Source organism: Zeus faber (genome assembly GCF_960531495.2).
Source record: "Zeus faber genome assembly, chromosome: 2".
Lineage (NCBI taxonomy): Eukaryota > Metazoa > Chordata > Actinopteri > Zeiformes > Zeidae > Zeus > Zeus faber.
In genome coordinates, this window is record NC_137189.1 from 24,345,295 (window position 1) to 24,367,231 (window position 21,937).

The window sequence follows — 21,937 nt, forward strand, 5'->3', positions numbered from 1 at the left end:
ACGGCCTCGCATTTGAAGCTCGCGACCGAGCAGGTGATTGGACGGCGGCGTCCTAAAGCTGGATTCCTTTTTGTACGCGGGGCGGAAGGAAGCGAGCGAAATGACGACCCTCCCCCGAGCTGCTGAACTTTCCTTGTCCGAGGGAAAGGAAATTGATCATGATGTTGTCGGCCCAGTTCCTCCAGTGACAGATTGATCTGTGGCGTGGCTAAGGGGCTGGAGAGGTATTCAGCTTGAGTAGTAATTACTAAATCCAAAGCGGGGGGGGGGTGTTCCCGGTATGCAGTGGTTGGTCGCTACCAAAAGTGGTCCAAGGAAGGACAACCGGTGAACCTGCGACAGGGTCATGGTGCCCATGGCTCACTGATGCACGTGGGGAGCGAAGGCTAACCGGTCTGGTCCGATCCCACAGAAGAGCTACTGAAGCACAAATTGCTGAAAAAGTTCATGCTGCTATGATAGAAAGGTGTCAGAACACACAGTGCATCACAGCTTGCTGCGTATGGGGCTGTGTTGCCACAGACCAGTCAGAGTGGCCATGCTGACCCCTGTCCACCACCTAAAGCGCCTACAATGGGCACGTGAGCGTCGGAACTCGACCATGGAGCAATGGACGAAGACGCCCCGGTCGGATGAATCACGTTTCCTTCGACATCGCGTGGGTGGCCGGGGTTAGGGTCCGATCCGATCGAGCCTCCGCGGGGCGCGCCTAAAAACACAAGTTCCGCTCCATCCTCACAACTGGCAGGACTTAAAAGCATCTGCCGCCAACGTCTTGGTGCCAGATGCCACAGGACACCTTCAGGGGTCTGGTGGAGTCCATGCCTCCACGGGTCAGAGCTGTTTTGGCGGCACGAGGGGGAGCGACACAAAATGAGTGGTTATTAGTGGTGGTTTTAATGGTGTGTGTGTGCATGTGTGTGTATGTATATATATGATGAAAATACTTTCATTAATCCCCAACGGGGGAATTCCAGCATATTCCACATATGTGTGCGTGCGTGCGTGTGTGTGTGCACGGTGGTGGCCCGGGTCCTCCCCGGGATCCGTGCACGGTTTGGGGCCAGCGGTGTCGGACTACCCCACGCACGGTGCCCACGAGGGGCCGGTAAGTAGAGCGCGGGGCGGGGGGGGGCGGGGCCTCAGCTCCGCGCGGGCGGCGCAGCGCATGAGATCACGGAGCTCGGCGGTGAAAGGTTCGACCTTTTTTTTCGGATTCGGTTCCCGAGTAGTCATTCAGTTAAAAAAACCAAAACCAAAAACAACAACAACAACAACAACAAAAAAAAGAGTCGTTCGGGTTTTACGACTCCTGCTTTGTTGAGTTCCGTAGCGAGGTTGGGTTTCGGTTGGCCCCGAGCCGTGCATGGAATCCCCGCGAGGGATCTTTGATTCGGTCGATACCTACTTAGTTAGCCGCAAAGTGTGGACGCCGGAAAACATTGAATCCAAACCCTTTTAAAATGTTCGCTCTGGCAGAGGAAGGCAAAACGAATCCCAAACGTCTTTTGGAAATGATTTATTTTCGGTTGCACGCAAAGTGTGAACAAGCCACAATCGATGGAAGTGACGCCAAATGCTGTGGCCTTGTTGTCGTTGTTGTTGTTGTTGTTGTTGTTGTTGTGGTGTGTTTGTTTTTGCCTTGGACTTGCCCCCCCCCCCCCCACCCCCGAGTTCAGAGTCGTTTAAACGATTCGTTCGCCACAAACGAATCGTTCGCGCGTCTCGCCTCGCCGCCCGGAGCTCCGTGCTTCCTTTAGCTCCGTTTATTTCGTCTCGTTCAGCCGCGCGTCGTCCTTCTAAACATGGATCCGTATCCGTGTATGTGTCGCTGTGGCTGTGCGTAAACACGGCGCTCCGGGTTCGGGACGAGCGGGAATGTTGGTCTGGAAAGGCAAACCGCTCGGGTCGACGCAGGCGGAACGACAGCCATGAAATCACGTCGACCCCTCTGAGGAATTCTCCCCATCTTTTCCGAGACACCGTTGACGTCTTCGTTCCGCCGTTTTCGTCGTCGCTGTCGTAGTTGTCGCTGTTGTCACCCGTCAAGTCCTCCGGGCCGCCGCTCAACCCCGCCGGAGGGACTCCGCGGAGCCCGCCACGATGTGGAGCCGAAGCGACTTGGAAGACGGCTCGTACGAATGTTACAAAGCAGGTGAGGCGTCGGGTCCTAGCGTCGTGGCTACATAACGGTTCGCTGGGGATGCTAACGCTAGCCGGACGGGCGCCGCCGGGGGGGGTTGGGGGCTCCGCGTTCGGCGAGACGCGGGGTGTGAAGGTGCGGATTGGAACTCCGTTTTTTTTGGGGGGGGAAATCCACCGAAATCCACCCCCGCGTCGGAGCGTCCGACCGGGAGGATTTGCCACATTGAAGGCCTAGCGTCAACAATAATCGCCTCGTTTTTAATGAGCGCCTCGTTTGGTTTGAACACTTATCGTTTCGTTCAAAATTGAGATTTTTAATTTTGAACTGTTTTTTTTTTGTGGGGACAGTATCGATGGCAGGGGGTTGATATATGCTGTCGTTATACTCAGCAGTTTGAAAGCCATGCAGTCGGCTATTTTCTTTTTCTGCTTATAGGCTACTGCGCCAGTTCGCCCCGCTGTCATTCAAATCTGCCCGTTTTGTTTTTTTTTGTTTTTTTTTTAGAATGGGGGAGAAATAGACGCTGGTAACAAGTAGAGCGAGGGAAACTCAGTTCGGCCAAGATCAGACTCTTTCATTCATACACGCTGCAGAACATGCGGGGAAAAGAAGACAGAGGCGAGTGTTACACCGGCTGTGTACTGTGTGTATACTGTGGGGGGGGGGGGGGGTCACTGTAGTCGGCTACTTGGGGAAATGCAGCGATGGATGAATATTTGCCACCGTGACACTATGTGTAACACACATGTTTTAACCTCTCCCCAATGTGTGAAGATAGACATGAAATTGTATTTATTTATTCCACCTTTATTTCGCCTAAAAGGTCTCGTCGAGACAATGACTCCCATTTGCAGCAGATTAAGACAGCAGCGTCACGCAAACAGTTACGTTTCAGACGACAGAGTAATGCATCAAATACGTGTGACGTGATAAACAGGTGAATGCCGATAAAGCAATATATGATGTATGTACATGTTGAACGACAACTAACTACTGCTGCAGCTCCACCTGCAGTATTGCCTACTAGTTACCCCACAGCAGACATTAAATCGACTTAAAGAGACTGTGTGCGTTTGTCCATGTCCAAGCTCAACGGATTTTTACAAGGCACTGTCATCGGCACGGCAGAGGAGACGGGTCTCGTCGAACATGGCTGACCAGCTCACGTCATCTTAGGAGTGTTTAAGTAGGGAACCTACCTACACAATGCCTACTGAATCTCTTTCGGCGCTACGCAAAAGTATCCGTGCCGTGCTGTGAGGAAGTTTGAGAAGCATACTCCTTGGTTTCTGTAATCTCCACCTCCAGATCTGCAGCCTGCAGGGACTCCTCATGATTTTGTATGAATTGAACTGGGTTTGACTTATAAAAACCCAAAAACAACTATGAACTATGATTCGTGGATATGATTAATTTGTTCCAGCTACCGCGGATTTCAAAATGACATAAAACTGCAACATCCAACACCTTGGCGGGCAGAAATAGGAAAAGGCAGAGTTCTGTTCTTCCTCCTCTTCTTCCTCGCTCCCCCTCCCCTCCCCATTAATACTAATATGGGACAATCCCTACGACTCCCGTCTAACTGGATTATGCTTTGAAAATAGAACAGGTTTCCACTTGAGGGAGGTAGGGCGAGGGCACCCGAGCTTCTGGCTCACCTGTGAGTGACAGTGGAGCTCCAATTAGTTTTAGGAGGAAGAAGTGAGGAAGCAGATATTGTGGCGCGAGCTTAACATTACATGAGCCTGTGTAACTTAAAAGCTGTTTGTTTGTAGTGGATCAGTGGATGGCTAGATGGATGGATAGTAGGGTGGATGCCTAACAGGAGTGTGTAACATATGGTGTAAAAATACTAATTAGAGACAGCAAAAAATGGTTCTAACTTATTTCTAACGTGTGTGTGTGTGGGGGGGGGGGTACTCCTATCCTATACTTTAGGATTACTTAAAGGCCACACCCAGCATTATCTTGCATTTTTTTTTTCAAAACCTGTAATTACCACTGAAGGGGCTATCAGTAGTTTTAGATGTTTGGTGACTTCTCAAAGAGCGACCGTAACTGTCCGGTGGCGCTAGATTTGTATTGGAGAGAAAAGTGAGATGTAGTAGTATACAACAGCAATGTTGACATGTTCACAAAAAAAAAAAAATTGCCCACCAAAGGGTTTATAAAGAGGGCTTTCTTTGAATGCTGATCCACACACATCATTTGTGTTAATTGTAGGGTTAATCACACTTGGGTTGTGCACCTTACCCTTTACAAAACTCTATAATATGATTTACCAGACCTCAGGATTACCCGGTTTAACACACTGTAGCTGTCCTGATGGCATTATGCAACACGCATACACAGAAGCATGGTCACGCAATCGAAAATGGGACAAGAGAACGACAGTAAATGAGGAATAAATCTCGGGGGAGGATACGATTACGCAGATCTGAACATCGCTTCTCTTTTTCTGTCCCTATACGGTCAAACAGATTCAAATGACACTTTGAATCGAATCTAATGTTCTAATCCCTTATGTCACATTCTCAAAATAAGGTCCAGGTAAGCAGGTATGTCATTGCCAGTCGATCTTGGCAAAATCCAGGAGTGGGAAATCTGCTGAGGGTGGGGGGGGGGATTTTGCATGGCTTGCTCTCTTTCCCCAATTTCTTTGGACATAACTAGCACCTTAAAACCTTCATGGTGGTAATGTTGCTTTTTATTGTTGTGTTACAACTACCAATTACATGTGGCACCTTCATTAAATAAATCTCAGACAGAGTTAGTTAACCATTTCCTCTACACACGATTGTTGGGATAAGATTAGGTGGTACTTTATTCATCTCCAAGTGGAAATTGGAATGTCAAAACAGTGGAGAAAAAGGACAGTATGATAAAAATAATAAAAGAAAGTATGAGTCCATTACTAGCTCTAGCGAGGTCTTCGCTGGTGTAGTCCAGAAAATTAGTACTTTTAGCAATCAGTATTATTGCTCAATCTGATGATCCCCATGATCAAAACGGACAGGATATGAACTTGCGTAAAGAGGAAGTTAATTGTTATTACACGAGAGGAAGTTAACTGTTATTACATGACACAGCGTCACGTAAAAAACATGAAAACATTTTTCTTTCCAAAGGACAACAGGCAATTGGGGGACAATGTTGGCGAGCCACTAGACCTGATATTAGCCTAAGTCAAAATGGGGAAAAACATGTAAGGAAAAGCATACAGATCTCTACCATTGTTTCCAAAACCAATACAAATGCATTTGTTTTGTGTGTGTTTGCTAAGCCAGTAACACATCAGTTCCTTAGTGGCGATGGTACTATGCAGTTGATTAGGATGGAACAGTTTTTATCCTGGAGCCTTATCCTTTCCAGTTCAGTGACTCATTGACTATGACCTCATTTAGATGAAGTGCAATTTTCCCATTAAAATTGTGGAGCCTCAAATATAGATGCTGGACTGCATGAGTTGACCACACTGGGAGATGTTGGGTTGTGTTTTGCCTAGTCACAATCATAGAAAATTCTAATTGATCGCTCAGTGATCAATAGGCTTATCTACTGCTTACATCTACTTTGTAGCAGGTGGGTGGATGGGTCTGGGAAAGATATGCTTTCTTTTCCTGCCTCTCAAGTGATGCCTTATGATTATTATTATTTTTTAACAGTGCTGTCAGCAGCTGGGGCGTACAAGAAAGGGTATTTGTATGCCACTGCATCCAAGACAGAGTCTTGTCACCAGACATGAGTCTGGTGCTTAAACGTGTTCTTCCAATTTCTTGGAAATAACCAGAACAAGATGTAATTATTATTAAAATATATATTTATTGTTGGCAACACAATTCAAGGCATCATCAATAAACTGAAGACGCAACAACAACAAAAAAAACCTGTTTCATTTTTGATCTATACAACAGAGTCTATGAATAGAAGCAGTTGATGGTTATTCATTGATTCACTCATTCAAGAATCCAGGCAGCCAAGTAGTCTGACAGGCATCCAGCCAACCGGGAGAAACGTTCTTCCCAGTCCTTTTATGTGTGAACTGTCACAAACCGCAGGGTTGACCCCTGCATAGGAAGTCCAAATATTCTCAACTATTTGTCTTTGTCTTCCCAATGGCTCAACTGGAGTCATGAGTTGGTAAACATTGTATATTTTACTTCGCCGTGAAATGATTTTATTTGGTAAGTTCGGCTAACACGCAACCGCATCAGACAATGCTGGCAGCCATTCAGAAAAGCAGCCACCCAGTCAAACTGGTTAATACCACTTAATACTTTGCCTAATTTGTGTGTTGCCTCTCAGGCAGATCAGTAGCTAATCTAGACAAGCAAGCGCCCTGGTATCCCCCCGTATCTCGACCTCCATCTCACTCACTAGTGGAGAGAGAGAGAAAGAGGAGTTTTACTGATGACACAACTAATGTACTTCAAAATAGAGGTCTCCTCTCCTTCTGTGCACTTCACTGGACATTAGGACATTTGTGCATCAGCATCTGCATTATGGGCACACATCCAGTTAATGCCTAGGTGTTGCCTATTGTTTGCTTCTAGTTCGAATGCTTTTACATTGTCCAGGTGTGTGCGGTAAAGCCGTTTTCTACAAATAGATCGTCTCGTGCAACCGTAATGACCTTTATGTCCAACAATGCTACATACCAGCTATTCATGCGGGGTAGAAGTAGAAGACCCACTGACAGTATTTATCAACCAAATTCCTGTCAAGGACGGGAGCTGTAGGTTTAGCACCTTTTAATCAGTGTGTATATTTTCCTGAGTCCATAGGAAGGATACAAGGTACGACAGTGAAATGGGCTGATGCATTTTTTTTATTTTTATCTTCAGGCTCCAGTAGCACCAGCTCTCCAGGATGGGTGCCCGCCTGTGAATCGTCATGGCAGGGCAACCCCTCCGCTCCCGTCAATGGTAACCGTGGGAGACGCCACAGCACGGCATCTGACAGTGGCGATACGGGCATCGGTACCTCCTGCTCAGACAGCGTGGAAGGTAGGTGCAGCTGTGCTTTTCTAATTCTCTTCCCTCCCGCTAAACTTTTATTTTCTGGGGTTGCATGGTTCAACGCATATGGTACAATGCGGTTGTGCTACAATTTTTTTGAAACTAAAAACCATACTGCCGTTGTTTATGCGGTGCAGTGTATGTGATAAATTTGAATTCTTTGTAGTATGGAATTACAGGTTCATACTTATTTATTTTGTTTGTCAAATGCAACTTTGGCACGCTGTTGACAAATGCGATGCCGGGTGCTGAACATTGCCCACAGTTCCGTATTCCCTAAAGATTGCTTTACTTTCAAGGATGAGAGCAAGATTATTCACTGTTTAATTTATTCTATACAGTGCCCTTTTAAATAACATACATATCACACAGTGAGCCTGACTAATGCCAAGCACTAAAAAAATAATTGATTTAGGTTATAAAGGGAACGAGACAGGAAAAAAACAAAAACCTGTCCTAAATTTTTACAACCCATTCCCCTCCCCAGGCAACAACATTCCTACTAATGCAACCCTCAGCCCTACACAAAATCAAGCTGGAAACATGTCTCAGTCTTTCCTCTACACAGTAGATGTTGGCTTGTTATGTGTCTCCCTGCCCTGGTATCAGTCTGGGCTCTGGTCTGGTTTATTTGAGGTTACTCGAGTGCAGCATGCACACCTTGGCTTTAACTAGAGAGTGAGCTACAACCGGGCTGGTTCCACGGTCCTAACCTTGAAAACACCCACTTGCCCCATGGTAGTTAAAACAACCTCTACTCCCTCTTGCTTTCAGACTCTCTCTTACGGTACCTCGCTTATGTCTTCCTCCATTTTATTTTTATGCTCGAAAAGTTAATTCACCTCCTTCTCATTCGATCTATTTGTCTAAAGAGGATGTTGGCAAGATTCTGGAGTAGATTGTAGAGGTGCAACGGATCACAAAACTCACAGTTCGGATCGTATCACGGTTTTGAGTCACGGATCGGATCGTTTTTCAGATCAGCAAAAAATAAAAAGGAGACAAATATATATATAACTATAAATATATATAAATAAATATAACTTTGCTTCCCATTTATTCTGTAAAACACTTAAAGCAAGGAACTTTTCCTCCTTGTGGCTTGAATGAAAACAACATTCAAGATGTCCTATGTTTAAATAAAATCTTAAAATATATAAAATATTCAATACTAAATTGTTAAATTAAAGTGCAATATGAGGCATACATGATAGCTTCTTCCTTTAAACATGGTAGCGAATGGGGAAAAAATGCGATTAGATCCGCCCCCAGTAACTGAATTTAATTCCACTAACAGTAACCAGTATCCTGTTCAATTTCTCACGTTTATAAACAAACTAAATTTCATGAAAATCGGTTCAGAATTAAGCGAGGTACCGTCGTCGTTGTAGAGAAGTCTGTATCTCTCAATATTTGATTCAATTTAGACAATTGTAAAGACTATACTTGTTTTTCAGTAAGTAACTTTGAGTCCAGTCATATTACATCATTACAAATAATGTTATATTTTTGTGGTGGAATAAATATTTCATACAATTTCATAGATTAAATAAATGGCTGGGAGCCGGAAGAGCCGTCTCTTTTCATATGAGCCGGATCATGAGAGACAAACCTCAACACACTGCAAGTGCTTCTCCTCTCCTCCACCCACTGCATCCGTGTCCACTCTGTACGTTCTTCATCTAATCTGTTTTCCTAATTCTGCTCTTCATATCACAGCATCATGTTCCGTTTACCATTATTATGTCATATTTGATATCACAATCCAAATCATATCCATAAGGTTAACTACTATTCGATCGCATTACAGTACACAGTTTATTTTCAGACAACGTCACATTAGAGATCACATTCATGTCGGACGATTTTACCCACAAAATTACGGGGAGAATCGCAAACCTGATTGTGATTTGGATTAGCTCATTATTGCCCTTCCAAATCCACATTAAGACCCAAGGTTAGCTGTAATCCACCAAACAGGGGAGTCTGACTTAGTCTGGCTCCCTGCACGGCCTAGACCACTTATATCCTCATCCTTAAAATCCCCTCTTTGACTCCAGTGTGACGGAAAGTATTCAAGTTGGTCATACGTTAAGAGAAACTAGCACAGTTGATGTCAGATAATGTGTTGATGTCCTTACCGTAGTCCTCATATCCACAGAGCACCACCCTCAAATTTTCCAGCTGTGGTTTCTGCCTGCGGCTGCTCGCATGCAACAAAGACCCACAATGCCCACAATGTCCATCCATGTGTGCAGAGATATGTGTGCCAGCGCTCTGGGTGCCAGCTTGAATATCTGTCTTCTCAAGACCCCACAGAATAACCTACTGACCCAGTAAAGGGAGATAACAACGGAAGTGCTTTCTAATACAGAAGTCTATTAAGAAGCACTTCCGTTGTCATCTCCACCTGGACATGGGGGGTAGGGTAGGGTCATTTTAGTGAAACGCAGTACTCAAAATGAGGGTCCATCTGCTGAACGGTGTAAGAGGAAACTCTCCATCAGTGTATTCTGAGTCATTAAGCGGTCCACGCGTGACAAGAATCAAGTGCACTGTTCAACACCGAGCAGGGTGCTGGAGTGTTCCATCAAAAATGATGTACAAATGATGTCCTTTTTGGATGACATAACCTCCATGTTTACGCTCATACCCACTCACTTGATCATGGTTATTTTGGGAGCAATTATAATCAATAAGTCATTCAGCACATTTTAAGAATTCTTCATTTTTTAATTGTAGAACTTGCTGCCTGCCAGCTGTGTGTTCTGATCGGAAGCACTCCTGTATGGTATACAGCAACTGCCCTGCCCAAGGGCATCTCTCTCTCTCTCTGTTTCTGTCTCTCTCTCTCTCTCTCTCTCTCTCTCTCTCTCTCTCTCTCTCTCTCTCTCTCTCTCTCTCTCTCTCTCTCTCTCTCTGTGTGTGTGTGTGTGTGTGTGTGTGTGTGTGTGTGTGTGTGTGTGTGTGTGTGTGTGTGTGTGTGTGTGTGTGTGTGTGTGTGTGTGTGTGTGTGTGTGTGTGTGTGTGTGTGTGTGTGTGTGTGACGTGTGTGTGTGACGTGTCTTTTTAGGGCGGGAGGAAACCCAAGTGAACATGGTGAGGACTTGTGAACTTCACACCAAAAGGCTCCAGTCGGGTTTGAACCCAAAAACCTTCTTGCTGTAAAGGCTACAGTGCTGTGTAACTGCTAAGCCACCATGCCGCCATGTGACTCAAGATTAACTTTAGTGACTTTTCCAAATGACTCATGACTATTTTTTTTAAAACACTATCTCAGGGGCTCTGTATACTGGGGCTGTATACTAAGATTTTAATAAACAAACTTTGGCAGCAGTTAACATTGTTATGCTGTGTAGAACGCTTCTCATCTCATATTCATAATAACTGTACTCACGGTATTCATATCTTTATGAAGTTAGTGCCAGCTTCCGGCTGTTGCTCAAGACTTTATCTTGATGGCGAGTCAGTTTTCTCAAACACATGAACCCCATTCCGATAATGTAACTTTGTTCTAAACACTCTGAATATCCATTTATCCACCAAAAGGTCTTTGGAGGTTCTAGTATAGCATGTCTCCCATGGAAAACAACTTGCAACTTTGTCTGATTTTGAACTTGGGATAACCTGGCTCTGAAGTGATACCTAAGGCTTTTATTTCTGAGAACCAACTGACTTGTGGTTTATTCAAGTGATGTTGTGTGCAGCAGAGAGATTATTGGGTTCTTGTGACCTAGCCACAGTGGATGGAAAAGAAGAAGGAGGAGAGAGACCAAGAAAAATAAGTGGAAGAGAAACCGAGCGAAAGAGGTTTGTTAAGAACTAGGACACCCTCTCCTAATATTGCTTTATACTTCTGTAAATGGGAATAGGGTTTGGGATTACTTAAACGAAGGATTATAATAGAATTATTCACAGAGAGAAAATAGGATGAATGACTGGATGAAACTGAGATTCCCCCTTTTTTTAGGCATTGTAATGGGAACCTATTCATCAAAAGACAAGACAAAAATAGAAAAGGACAATTAGAAGGTCGATTCAATGTAAAGTTATCCTTCCAAATAGAAAAAAAATAGTGGAATGAACCACAACTCTGACATGCTTCAGGATACATGGACTTCACGCCTCCCTTGTGTCCTGAATAATGTTTCCACCTCAGTCTTGCTTTTGGACGCTTAGTAGCTGTGATTGAAATATAATAACAATAACCATAATAACCTCTTTTTGTATAGCACCTTTCATACACAACATGTAACTCAGTGCTTTACAGGCCATCAAGTATCTGTGGCTTAACTTGCCTTGCTAAATGAGGCCCATTACCATCCTCCATCCAGGTTCCTCAAGTAGGAAGGACAGAATAATAAACTTAACTTGGCTCATGTCTCTGAACACCTTTGTCAGTGTACTCTATGCAAAGTGTAATAACCAAGAATAACCAATGCAGTGAGGGAAATATTTAGACCAAACATGGAGGTCACAGAGGCTTTTACAAACTGTATTGCGACTCGCACTTGCATAACTCGTCACATACAAACCCCAGCCATAGTTATTCTTCAAAGTTTTGTTTTAAGGTTAGGCTACTGGCACTTCACTCAGCTGGTCGGACCCAGTGTGTGATCTTCTGCATCTCAACATTACTTCAGTTTTTCCAATTGGGATTCCAGAGAGAAACGCCACACAAAGATGCGTGGGGCACTCTCACATTACCAAACCCTTTGTGTATTTCTGTTCAAGATTAATCAAAGTAAGATTACCCTTCTTGGAAACAAGGGCCTCATCTAGAGACTTTCCAGGTAAGATTGTTCTGTGTTTAGGGTTCAGCTATTATTGTTTGGCAGCCCATTATTTTGAATTTCTACAGCGGGGGTTCTATCCAGTTGCACAGCACTTGATTTTACTGTGCTGTTTAGACCATCTGCAATGATCTCAGAGATTTGGGATTTTCTACCCAATTTCAAATGGATATGTTATACTCTTGCCTCATTTAACTGTGTTACAGTTCTGTCCTTTTGTGTTTTACTGAAACACCTTCCTCTTCTCTGTATTTACACTTAACTCATCATTTCTTGTTACATTACGTAATTTAGCAGATGCTTTTGTCTAAAGCGACTTACAACTTACTCATAACACAACAGAATCATATAATACCCCCCTCCCCTGCCATCCTTAGTTACTAATAATGTAATAAAGGCGATTTAGGGTAAATTTTTTTTGTTCTCTACAGCCTAATTAGATAACATGGCCGAGTTCTGCTTGATTAGAGAACAGTGTTTTAGTCCGAGACAAGACCCTGGGGGTACCCGGCTACGACATTCAGGTCAGCCATTTCCTGTCCCACATTAAGCTGCGTCTGAGCTGGAATCCCCTCTACGACCATTCGTGAATAGATGTGCCAAAAAAGAATAACCAGATGGTTGCGTCAACTTGGAAACGGTCCTGGTTGATGTAAATGTAGGCTATGTGATGATTAAATGTGTGTTTTGGATTAAATTCCAATAGAGGGCTTGTAAATGTGCCTCTTCTCTGTGTTTTTGCGAGTGGTCACTTCCAATGGTTGGTGTCCAGTCCAGCTTGGTGTCTGAAATGGCTTGATTGAAACCCTCAGAATTGGGTGAACACTATTGATGTTAAAATAGGTCAACTGTGTGCTTGGACATGTGGAGAGGACATATACTGTACAGCTAGACTGTAGACCCTACTTACTCAACAGGAGGCCCAAAACATATCTGGTTATGAGTAGATCATTGTACCTTTATTGATCATGGCGACAAAGAAAAGGAAGGAGGGGTTTCAAAAGTGATGGGCTTCTTTCAATTAATGGCTTTTTCAACATTTCAGGCTGATTGCAATAGTAAATGTAATGCGTTCAGGGAATCATGATATCTGGTCAACTACATAAATGCCTTTTGATATGTAAACCAAATACAATATGCCAAATTTGTGGCATATATGTGTGACATACAACACAATTATAACCACTTAATTCTCATCTATCTGTAATGCACACACATTGTTTATGTATTGATCACTTAGATTATTTTTATCAATAAGAGTTGCATTGTGGCAGTGGTGGAAAGTAACATTTTTAACAAGTAAATGTATCTGTATTGACTTAAGGAAATTCACTTTCAGACTGTCGACTTACTCAACTACACTTCAAACAAACTATCTTTAGTTTTTACTCCACTACATTACAACCACAGAAAAAGAGGATAGCACATGATTTATATATTAATGAAATATAAAGTTATTATATTAACATCATATTAACAGTTTTGTTATATCAGCCTGTCGGAGAGCAGTATTGACCCAGCATATTAGAGCACAGAGTTGGCGATGAAGCGGCACCACCGGGATTCAAACCCAGATACTCCGGTTTACTAGACAGGTGCTTTAAACAACTCCATAAAAATGTCCAATATTCCAATATCCACTCTCCAATACACTGAAATATAGCAATATAACCCCCATTCACCAGGCATCAACTCCAGTACTGAAACCAGTTCCTTCCTTATCAGATGTATTTGCAGTAGTGTTGGCAGATTTCAGCACACCTGGGCCAGCTTCCCATAAACATCTTTCGTTACCATAATAATGCAAGCTTTGTTCACTGACTAGACAAAAACAGCTATTACCAGCCAGCTCACATTAATGCAAAATAACTCACAGGAGGACAGACAACAAGTTATGACAGCTGAATGTTCAAACAATATAACATTTTAAACCCCATTTTTCTGGACAAAAATTTGATCTTCAATCAATGTTTTCAGTCAGTAAATATATCAGGGGTGCACATAACCCTTTTTGGTATGGTTCTCAGAGGAGCACCAGAAGATGTAAATACTTAGATGTTGATGATACTCACCCTTTATGGTGAGTGTCACCGGCAGGGTCTGACTATGCGCTGTCCTCACTGTTCTCCTGGCTGCCTCCCTCACTGTCCTCCGTTTCAAACATGGTAGATGATGATGTACTTCCTGCTCCCTGGTTGATCCTGCGATGAGCTGTATTCCTCCATAGGTCAACAGCTGTCTTTGGGTCAAATGTTTCTGTGGTCATCTCTGAGAAGTGAATGTGCATCATGGCTGAGAGGTGAGTACGTGACAGCCGGGATCTCTTCTTGTTTTTTATTGTATTGAGATGTTAAAATCGCCTCTCACAAGCTGCACTGCAGTGCAAGAGACAATAGAAGTACCTTGTGGATGTTGGAGTAACAATTTGGATTGCTTATCTTTACTATGTTGACCAAGTCATACACAGAGGAGGCTGCCAAACGTTGTCCTGCTTGTTTTAAGCACATCCGTTCTTTGATAGTGGAGTCGCAGTCAAGGGACATTGTTGCTTAATATTTCTGAAGAACAATTGTTGTGTTGAAGTGTTCCCAAAACTGTGGAGGTCGAGCATTTCTTGTGGCCAAGTCGAAGGATCAAATATTAAAAATGGATCACATGATTGTGAAGTAATCATATCTGGTTTCAAAGTCATGAATTATACCTCTCAGTACATGAACCTCGTCCGTGTCAGCATCATCATGGGAAACAGTCTTGTTGCTGTACTTGTACTTGTGAACTGTCCAATGGCTAACATGAGTTCATCTTCACATTCAGCAATGGTCAGCTTCTCCTGCAGAAACCTGTGAAAACACTGGAAACGCAGATCACTGTCATCAGTTGCAGCCAGTTGAATTTGAATGGCAAGTAATAGCCTTGATAGTCTGGTGCCTCCTAGGCTTGGGCGATGGTGCGAAATTCCAATTGGCAATCGCTGGGAGGCAGCGCTCGCATAGAATGTAATGGAATGTGGCAAATGCGGTCTCCCCGTTACAGAAGTGCAGGATGTATTATTTACAAGTAAAGTACGGGTAGTCCTCACTTTACGACCTGCCTGTTTAACGACTATTCGGACTAACGACCAGCTCTCTGACCATTCGTATTGTACACTGCATACAATTCCACGGCATGTGGCGGTGGTCATCACCGTTCTCGGTCTGTCTCGTCCCACAGTCTGTCAGTATTTACTACGCTAGCGTTCGCAATGGCCACAGCCCCTTACCGTGGATTAACACAGGTCCTGGCTTATCGATCAATTCGCTTTTCGACCTGGTCCTAGGAACAGAACTCGGTCATTAAGTGAAGAGTACGTGTATTCACAAAAAAACATCTTGTTTTTACTAAATTAAGTCACCTAGCAATGGGGAGACTGTCGGGATAGTGGGAGCGCACAGTTTTGGTTTTTTGGACATTTTGTATTTTTTCACTGTCTATTTAAAATAGTGGGGACAGACGGTTTGGTAGTTGATGTGCAGCTGCAAGTCCTGAATCAATGTTGTCTGCACATTTCTGATTTTGGTTGCGCACGCTCACTAGCTGTGTGTGTGTGTGTGTGTGTGTGTGTGTGTGTGTGTGTGTGTGTGTGTGTGTGTGTGTGTGTGTGTGTGTGTGTGTGTGTGTGTGTGTGTGTGTGTGTGTGTGTGTGTGTAACATGACCCCCTCGACTCCTGTTTTGGCCTGTGAGTGCCTCCTGTCTACGGCTCAATTAACCACTAGTGTAATGGCTCCAGGTTTCTGGATACCAGTTTCTAGCTCGTCTGATACTATTTTCAATATTCAAATTTAATGCCAATATAGAACATGATATATTGAAAAATGTTTATGGCTGTGGGCGTCTGCCCACTTGTAGGGGTTTAGGGAGGGAGTCCGAGTCTTTCTGGCAGTGGTTTGCCAACATGGCGAGAGTTTTTTATTGTGAAGTTGAACAGAAAGGCTCGCTGGCCAAAAAGAGAAATCATTTTCAATAATGATTTCGGGCGCAGGAGGAATGATGTTCCAGTCTGTCTCCTGGTCTGCTGACGAGCCTGTGCACCGATCCCCTCTGCAAGACAGACAAACATTAAGAAAGATCACTGCCCCGAGTCGGAGCAATTAGCGCCGCACGGGCACTGATTTGGCCTGCTCGAGGCAGCTGGGATGCAGGAAAGGAAGCCATGCTGCTGAAGACAAATTGTTGTTTAATTGAACTCGTTTAGTTAAATTCATTATGTTTATCACGCGGGTGTATGACCAAATACTAACAGTATAAGTCACACTCCATCACTATTGGAAAAAAGTGTCCACCCATTTTTATTTAAGATATACCTTCATTACTTTCAATCCCATACCATTCACTCAAAAGTCAGGTTTTAGAGATTTTGGAAGATGTTTTTGCTCCATAAAAAGCACAAAAAAGATCTTCCACACGTACACGCACACATACAAAACATACTGAGCTAATATTGACTCCTCCCTTTTAGAATGAGCAGGCCAGTAAATCCATTCAGGGACTGACACAGATCCAGGAGAGAGGCCCGATGATCTCATTTAGGTTCCCCTGTTCCCAGTTTATTATTGAAACACCGCAGCACCAATTTTTCTTGTCAAGAGCACCAAAACGAACCCTTGTGTAGGTGGAGTAATCCGTCTCCACAGCGCTAGGAAGTAGTGTTAGGAGGAATGTGCTGTCACTGATATTCAAATGTGCCTTTTAGAATATGAACATCTAAGCATTCATACAGCTGCCCCTCAGCGGTTCACACAGACTTCTTTCCCTCGTCCATAAACTTCTCTGCACACTTGTACTTCAGATTGTAGAATACTGAGTCTTAATCGGAGCTAATTTAACAGAAATTTTGTTGGTGTTCGATCGATCATTTTTGCCTCAGTTTGTTTTGTTGTGCATTATTTGTGCATGCAGAACACCGGAGGGCTATCTATCGAACAGTCTGTAATAGGTGGTATTTTGGCATTCTATACAGTCCTTTCAAAAACGGGCTAAAGACAGCAATATTAACGTAACTTTAGTTCATAAACATGGAGCTCTTTACTGTAATGAGCCCCAAAGTCCAGGAAGTGATCAGGAATAGTTCAGCGATTCACCAAAACACCCAATCGATATCCAGTCTCGCGTCATAATATTGATACAGACATATGAACAAACACATGTTGTGAATTGTCTTTCCCATTATTGCTGTGTAGCTTATTTCAGAGGCAGAAAAGGGGCTTGGAAACATCGAACCATATCGTAGAGCAAAACTTTTGTTTCATTTGCAGACCCACAGTTGTGTTCCTCAGATATTTGAGAATCATCAGACCTTGTGTTTTTCCTTTTAAAAACAAAATATCTGTTTTTAATGGCCTGGCAGGCACTTGCTGCATCACGGGTTTTGGCAGCCTGACTTGAGTCAAAATAGATGAGCAGGGCTACCCCCCTCCTCCTCTTCTGATCCAGGAAAGCCTCATCTCATTAGGGCAATAATTTCAGGATGGGGGGTGTAATAAGATTTTGGGAGGAGGCTTTGGGTAAGGGGTCATAAATGTGTGCATTTGCTGTTTGTGTGTAACAGCAAATCTGTAGTGACTAGGAGGGTAGCAGCTGTTCAAGGATCGCTAAAACAATTAAATTCACAGACAACCCCCACACTGGGTTACTGACTGATGTACCGGGTTAATGACTTCACTGCAGTTAAGGAGAAAGACTGACATCTCCTCGTTTTTGTGTTGTACTAAAGATCTGTGTTCAGTGAACAATGTGACATAGTTGAAACGAACGTAAGGAAAATAAATTGATGGCTTTTTTGACCACGCTGTCTCGACTTCAACACGTCACGCACAAGCAGATGCAGTCAAAGTTTCACGCCATGTGCTCCACAGGAGCGAGAACAGGTGATTCCAAAATGTTTTTGTTTATACCAAAGTTATTTAAAAATAAGTCATTTCACCCTGACAGTAAGTTAGTGGCTAACAAGAAAAGACTCCTATTACACTTGGGCAAAAGCAGCCGAGAGGTCCTAATCATTCTCCTATTTTGATGCGTCTAAGATTTAGATCTAAAGCTGAGAGATTTTGTTGATGATTGTAGCCTAAATTCAGACTTTTATAACTGTAAAAGTCTGCGTTTGGCTTTTCTGCAGGGAAGGCTGCCTGTTCAAACTCATATCCATGTTTTTGTAAGCCCTCTAATCCCATTCAGCCATGTCTAAAGCAGATGGTGAGCTGATGACTTGTTCGCTGGCCGTTGTGTCGTATGCTAATCCTGTGAGCAGTGCCAGACCAACGTTGTTAGCTTTAATGAGGAGGGGTATGCATTTAATGTGTGTGGGTGAGGGTGGGTTGGGGATTGGGAGCCACTCCGACAAAACCACGGACACACACATTTAACATACTTTCAAGTGTCGCCTCAAACCAGAGGTAAGGAAAGCGCTCGAACCGGTGGTTAGGTTAGTGCAATATGTCGATTATGTTGATCGGTAAACATTTCTACAATTAATACAAAAAACACGTAAGGTCCAGGGTGCTCAGGAATTTCATCAAAATGTTAAATGACAACCTATGAATGAATTAATTAATCTTAATAAAGGCTTTCCAAGTTTTGGTAACCGTTTGATGAAAGTAAATTGTTTTAGACTACTGTTCTCGACCCTTATCAAGCGTGTCCAAGTCTTTCAGTGTCTGGCACTCGCTCTCTTGTGACTTGTTGTCCTCCATCACAACCCATGATATTTCCCCTTTGAATCAGGTTGAATAGGGCCAATATATATTTTTTGTCTCTCTACCAAATTCCATTGATGGTGTCAAGTATTGAAACATTCATCAAGCATTGCATGCCAAATTTTAACATACAAATATTATCTCTTCAGCACCAGTGAGCCAAAAAAAAATCCAACTAAAGTAAGAGGAAATGTATCATGTCGTGTTTTTTTTAAAAGCAGTATATGACCAATATCGAAGTAATGTATTTGTGTCACATGCTTTCAAATTGCCCACCCCTAACCCTGGGTGTCCCAAAACTAATGTTCAATAGCTTGAGTGCTCTATTATATTAGAAGAGCCCCTCTTTCTCTCTCTACTTGACTCATTTTCATTCAATATTTGTTTATAATAATATTAGTTTATTTGTGCTTTTTATTCTCATTTTGAAACATGACTTTCCTGTTATGAACTAATATTGACCGGTAATTCCAAAACATGTCCCTATGTATGACAGTTCTCTGCAAAAAAAAAAAAAATTGTTCAGGGTACAGTCCTCTGTCCTTCGCTGGCCCCTCTTTTAAAATGATAATGAAACTCTGAGCTGTACATTATTTTATTATAGAAATTCTGGGATCTGTATGTTCATGACTGTTTGTTTGAAAAAGGAACGATAAACTGGCCAATTATATTTTCCAAACTTGTCAGCCAATAAATGTCTTGTGTACTTATGTAGTACAAAGAGTTTATATGGGAGTTAAAACACCAGATTAAAAAAAACATAAAAACTCCTACCATATATGCCTGTATCTTTTCCTTTAGCCTTAATTATGCCTCATGTACTGCAAGCTGTTAAAGAGTGTACAACAGTTACTGTATGTACATTATGGCATGGATACTATACTTTCAAATGACAGCGTTACACATTTAAATACTTTGTTTCCATCTCAGTAGTGTACTGTATACACCAAAGGATTCAGGAAGAACGGGCAATCATATTTAAATACGTTGCTCAGAGCAATGGCTGGGTTTCCTTTAAAGTCAAGAATGCAAAGTGCGCGCCTGTGTTTTTTGTGGTGAATGTGCTTCGAGAACTAAACTCCACAAGAACGCAAGCACAGTGTGTGCAGCGTCTGTAGATTCTGACTTTATCGTACGTGCTTGTGGCCGAGCAGTAACCAATGGTAGGTCGAGTGTTATCCCCTTTCTCTGTCGGCAAAGCATACATTCACCAGCTACCAAGATCTTGAATTGAATCCGTGAAGTTTCCTTGGTTCTCCTCAGCTAAGTAACCAAATCCAATGCAGCCCACAATGTTGTGTCCTTGTGACGCAGACATAGTTCTTGTCAAAGATTTAAATTTGCCACATTGTTAGTTCTGGTATTTTTAGCATGGACGATGTTGGAAAATGGAAAGCATTGGAAAATGTTCCCTTTGTAGCAGGGATCGACAATGGAAACTTTGTTGCTAATTATGAATATTTGTCTACATATTTGTCTGCTGTACTTTGACTTCTATAAGTAAGTTGAATGTGAAAACAAATGCACACAAAGATGAGGTGACGCGGTCAGGTAGTGCTGGTGAGACAGCACCACGTTTGAATAAAGCATGCTTCATCCAGTTTGTATGTGGGTTGGTTTAAAAAGAAATTATGAATTTGAGCTGAAAACTGTTATCTGCAAACCACATTGGGGGACAGTTGTTGGCAGACAAAGTAATAACATTTTCACAGTTCATCAGAAGTGAGAATGAATGTGAATGGTATTTGAGAGGTTGCCTTTATTTCACTTGGTAATTCTAAAAAGTATAAATATATGAATAATTAAAATTATGCATAAGCTCAACGTGAAATTCTTCCTAATATCAAAATAACAAAGAAACAATTGAGTAGCTCACAAATAGTGTATGATTACACAACAGTTAATTCCAGGCAATTAATAGTTAATAGCCCAGATAATTTCACTCCTTTTATAAGCAGGTTCTACTGAAATTCCGAAGGAAAAAAAAAAAAGATTAACCATGATATACTGTTTACCTTCATCATCCAAAATTCTAATATTCCATACTATTAATTTCAGGCCCAGAAGTTGATACATTTAACCAAACGTGATGTTTCCAAATCATGGCAGCCCTATTTGACTGAATTTCCCCCTGAGGATTAATATAGTGTTTTATTTTATCTTATATGTAAATAAGCATTAATTGCATACAACAACCACTAATACACTCATGGCCAGACCATCTGCTCTCTTTTCCAACACACACACACACACACACACACACACACACACACACACACACACACACACACACTGCTGCGTAAGGCTAGCAGGAACCACAATCTGTTCTATTTTTTTTTTCACTGTTGGTTTTATAGAACTCTTATATAAAAAGATGACACACAAAAACATCCATGCACACTAAGCGGGCTGCAAGGTATTATGCAAGGCCCACTGAAAGCACCAGTACATCACCAGCGATGGAGTGACGGACAAACGGCTAGCGTGGGTAGCTTTTCAGTTCTCATGCTTGTGTGGATTTATTGTAGCACTGCAGAGAAACTCAACTGCATATATCTCGGGGTGTCATAATTCTCCAAATGCAAGATCCGATTCGATTTTTGATTTAAACATATGTATTTTTTCCCGCGCTGACTGCTATGCCATTGTTAGATTGAGTCTTGATTTGTAAAGAAAAACACTTTTCACTATAAGTAACTTTGAGTCCAGTCACATTAAATCATAATAAATAATGTTATTTTTTTGTCGCAGAATAAATATCAACAAAATATTTTATACATTTTCATCGATTTAAAAGAAATAAAAGGAGCCGTAAGAGCTGGCTCTTTTCAGACAAACCTTTCAACACACTGCAAGTGTCTCTTCTCCTCCACCCACCACGTCCGTGTCCGCTCCGTACGTTCTTCTCAAATCTGACTTTTTTCCTAATTGTACATATCACAGCCTCATGTTCCATGTAACATTATTATCTTATCTTTGATATCACAATCCTCATCATATCCATAACTGTAACTACGCGCATACTGGTGCGTACAGACACTTCTCACAAGACATATTGTAAAATATATCATATTTTTTTCAATCGGAGCACACTTTTTCTTAAAATTATTGGAACACACAAGCTGTGAGCTCCGGCTCCGATAAAGACTGATAGAGCGCCCAGTCCGTCTGCACTGCCTCCGCTCACACTTGCAGCTAGCCGCGCATCTCTTGTCCTGCCGTCAGCTGTCTCAAGGCTGAATTCTGAGCTG

The 21,937-nt window shown here is 42.6% G+C and overlaps 1 protein-coding gene across 1 annotated transcript in view; it reads left to right on the forward strand.

Moving 5' to 3' along the window:
• Window positions 1-1,833: 1,833 nt before the first annotated feature.
• The window catches only part of cep85l (centrosomal protein 85L), a 45,981-nt gene continuing 25,877 nt past the window's right edge, over window positions 1,834-21,937 (forward strand). Inside the window, exons 1-2 of the mRNA XM_080023790.1 lie at window positions 1,834-2,155; window positions 6,991-7,152. Coding sequence (XP_079879916.1) covers window positions 2,104-2,155; window positions 6,991-7,152 — 214 coding nt within the window. The 5' untranslated portion in view covers window positions 1,834-2,103. The remainder of the gene's footprint in view (window positions 2,156-6,990; window positions 7,153-21,937) is intronic.